The sequence below is a fragment of the Aegilops tauschii genome, chromosome 7, assembly GCF_002575655.3.
Source record: "Aegilops tauschii subsp. strangulata cultivar AL8/78 chromosome 7, Aet v6.0, whole genome shotgun sequence".
Lineage (NCBI taxonomy): Eukaryota > Viridiplantae > Streptophyta > Magnoliopsida > Poales > Poaceae > Aegilops > Aegilops tauschii.
The window spans coordinates 589,219,030-589,222,929 of record NC_053041.3 but is presented as its reverse complement, the minus strand read 5'-3'; the positions used below and the strand labels follow the sequence as shown (position 1 = coordinate 589,222,929).

The 3,900-nt window shown below is 45.9% G+C and overlaps 1 protein-coding gene across 1 annotated transcript; it reads right to left on the bottom strand.

Annotated features, from left to right (window-relative positions):
* Positions 1-490: 490 nt before the first annotated feature.
* Positions 491-3,570, bottom strand: LOC109753658 (wall-associated receptor kinase 2-like). Its single transcript, XM_073504489.1, has 3 exons — positions 2,631-3,570; positions 2,345-2,512; positions 491-1,692 (listed from the first exon to the last, which is right to left on the bottom strand). Exons 1-3 carry the CDS (start codon positions 3,568-3,570, stop codon positions 491-493), a joined length of 2,310 nt encoding a protein of 769 aa, XP_073360590.1.
* Positions 3,571-3,900: the final 330 nt, after the last annotated feature.

The following is a 3,900-nucleotide window of genomic DNA, read 5'->3' as shown; positions in this document are numbered from 1 at the left end:
ATGAAGGTAGCCAATTCGTGTAGGTGTATGAGTGGTGGTGTCTCTGCTCCGACCTGATTGAAGCCTTGATGGTATTTCACCTCGCAAATGTTGATGCCATAGAGAAGATGATTCTAGAAATTTCACTGTAATTCTTAGTTAAATGTGTTATTTTTTAATTTCTTGGATCTAGGACCCTAAGCATTGTACCTTTAATTTAATTTTGTCAAGCTTGAATAAAGTTATAAGTCAATACAAAAAATTACATTCCCTCAAAGAATGTAACAAACTACAAGAATCCACAGATACTGCTTTTAATTCCTCATGGGCACACTTCACAAATAATATTCCTTTCGCTGTATCACACATTATTGTTACATAGAAAACAACAATGCCATTAGACCAAACGGATCAGTGACACCTTTAAACAAATAGCATAATAGTGCACACAAATCCTTGAAAATTAATTATCAAAATTGCATGTTCTAAAAACTTGGTTAAGCAGACCTACCTACCGAGGGTACCTTGAGGATAACATAAACTCATCTTCTAAGCTGTATTGTCTTGTTGAATCATCATTGTTCCTTTCGGCACTATTAGTTGATGGTGGAATTATTGCAACGCCACCCCTCTCAAATTCCTCGGCCACCTGACCATCTAGAACATGGTCCGTGGATGTTTGAAGGCATTCTAGTGTCATTTCCACTTGCCTCATGGTTGGACGATCCTCTCCTTTAATTTTCACACATGTTACCGCAAGCTTAGCCACTTCTTCAACTTCTATGCCTCCCTCTTCGATCACTCGTGGATCTAATATCTGCAATAAGCTGCCTTCTGCAAGCAGGGTAACAAAATTTGCAACAAGGCTATCACCTCCAGAGGACATGTATGAAAAGAGCTTCTTTCGAGTCAACAGTTCTACAAGAATGACACCAAAGCTATAAACATCACTCTTATCCGTGAGGCGTGATGTGTAGAAGTACATAGGATCTAAATATCCTATTGTACCTTGCACCATTGTTGTTACCCCTGATTGCTCCATTGGAATGTACCTTGAAGCTCCAAAGTCCGCTACCTTTGATGTTAAAGTATCATCCAAAAGTATGTTAACAGACTTGATATCTCTATGGATGATAGGTATTGAGACGGACGAGTGAAGATAAGCAAGAGATTTGGCTGTTTCAGTGGCTATGCGTAGCCTGTCGTCCCACGACAATGACCTGGCATGAAGGTGATCATAAAGGGTCCCATTGGATACAAACTCGTAGACCAACATTGGGACCTCTGTTTCAAGGCAACAACCATAGAGTTTTACAACATTTCTATGGTTGACTTGGGACAAGATAGCAACCTCATTAATAAACTCACCAATCTCTTTCTGCACCACCACCTTAGGCTTCTTGATGGCAACTACATGGAGATCCGATAAAATCTCTTTGTAGACGGTACCATGCCCGCCGCCACCAAGCTCACGAGATTTGTCAAAATTGTTCGTTGCCTTCTCTAGCTCTTCCAAACTTATGATCATTCTTTCTGCAGTATCAACTCTCTGAGATACCAATTGTTGCAACAATTGACCACGATTTTGCTCAAAGAATTTATGTCTCAATTTTGTTGCCCTTTGGTGTTTATACTTTTGCATCATGAAAAATACCATGACAATAAAGACAATAACACTTGCCCCACTGCCAACTCCTATTCCGGTGCTTAAACCTGAAATTATGCATATTGTTATTTTCTTGAGCTCGTGCGCATAAGTAGAGTGGTAGGCTTCTACTGTCGTGTACTCCCTCCGTTTTTATCTAGTCCGCATATTAACTTTGACGAAAGTCAAAATTTATAAAGTTTGACCAAGTTTATAGAAAATAATATGAACATTTACAATAAAAATTTATATGAGGTGAAAACTAGCAAAAAGGCCCGTGCGTTGCAACGGGAGAAAAAAATCCTGTCACATCTCTAGCTGGGTTAGTCAAACAAACTGTGCGTAGCCGGTTGGCGGGTTATGAGATCGAACCCTATCATCGTCTATTTTATTTTTTGCCAGCTCTCCGGACGTGGGCCACAGTGCGCCGTCAGGTGTGTTTCCTCCGTTGGGCCAAAACGGGTGGCAAGTAACGAAACCACATAGCGTATGTGAAATTAATTAAAGCGGGACCAAACAAAGCGGGACGAAACCAAGAATATCACCTCCCTTTAATAGTAGGTATAGATATAGATAGATATAGATATAGATATATTCAATGATAAATCTAATAGTATTGATTTGGTATTGTATATGTTAAAGTTTGTAAAGTTTGACTTCAGACAAAGCTAATATGTGGAGTAAAGGAAAACCGAGGGAGTAATGTAAAACGGTGCTAACCTGTGTTTCTGGGCTTTGCAGGCTGCTTGGCGGGTTCGATGCAGCCATTGGGCAGGGCATGGTTGCCAATGGTTCCTTGCGGGCAACGACACTCGAAAGATCCCTGTGTGTTGGTACATTCGCCATAGCACTCGGTGTCTTTTGCAGGGAAGTCGCACTCGTTGATATCTGCATATATATAGCCAGCCGACACTTGTGAGGATTATTATCGATCAAGGAAGAATGAAAGTCAAAATCGTTTCTGCCTATAATGAGAAAGATAAGTGTATAACCAGTGCAAATTAACCTTGGCACCCGTCGGTGATGTAAGGATTGCCTTGGTAACCATGCCGGCAAGAGCAAATATAGCCTCTAGTAGGTTTCCGGCAGCTGCTTTCGCTGCTCTTGCAGACGTCGCGGGCTTCGACCGAGGTGCACCTGCCGTCGGTCAACTCCGCGCTAGCCAGCCGACCTGGGGCAACGATCAGCCAGTCCAGAAGAAATGGAACTGCCATCTTATCTGGTCTATGATAGTCCATTTCTAACGGAGGATACCACCCCTGCTCCGCGACGAACACCATCGCCCGCAACATTTTGTAGATGCTGCCGTTCGAACCGAAATATTTTAACCTCACCTGGCCCGGAACGCCATTCCCGACGTAGTGCGCGGGGATGAGGGGCGCCTGGCAGCTGCCCATGTTGTATTTGGTTCCGGGGGAACTCCCTCGTTCCTCCAGATAAATCGCAGTCGCATTGTCTGCGACGAAGACTTCGTCGCAGAATGAGGCACAACCGCTCAGCATGGTGAGCTTGTTCTTCTCTTGGAGTATCGCATACACGTTGCAACCAACTGCGACGAGCTCGCTAGAGTTAGACAGCGTGTAGGGGCCGTCGTCCGCAAGGCCGCAGCCGAACAAGCCGTTGCCGGCAGCGTCGACTTCTACATCGCCGGCGCGCATGACGCGCACCGTGCTGTTTTTGATGGAGATCTCCGCCACTTGGAGGGTGCCGTCGCCGAGCAGCAGCCTTGGCGCCTCCTCCCGACCGCTCGTGTGGCAGGTGAGGTTGAAGCCCGGCCAGTAGCATTCGGCCGGGCCGACGCCGAACGGGTACGGCACGCTCACGTTGCCGCACATGCGGGTGCAGCTGTTAGGCGGTGGAGGCACGTCGGCCGCCGCCGCTGCAGGGAGCTGCAACGCCAGCAGCAGCACTGCTGCCAACGCTGTTGCCGAGCTGGTCAGCGCCATTGGTAGATCCTAGCAGCTAGCTAGCCAGTCCTAGATTTGAGTGTGGTAGCTAGAGTCCGACCAAACGCCGTTATATGGACATTATCTCGCGTCGAGACGAGATCGACAAAAAACTATTTCCGTCAATTACTACGCGCAGGTTCGGTTGATTGACCGGAGAGGATGCGCACGTTCGAATCATGGTGGTGCTCACGTTGCTAATAGCCCGGTGTACCTGATAGGTTCCCCATGTTTTAACAGAAGACATTGCAGCCACTCCTCTTTTGTGGCACCGCGTTCATCGAAGATAATCGCATGCATGATCGCTAATTGGGTTGTATATCTACCCTA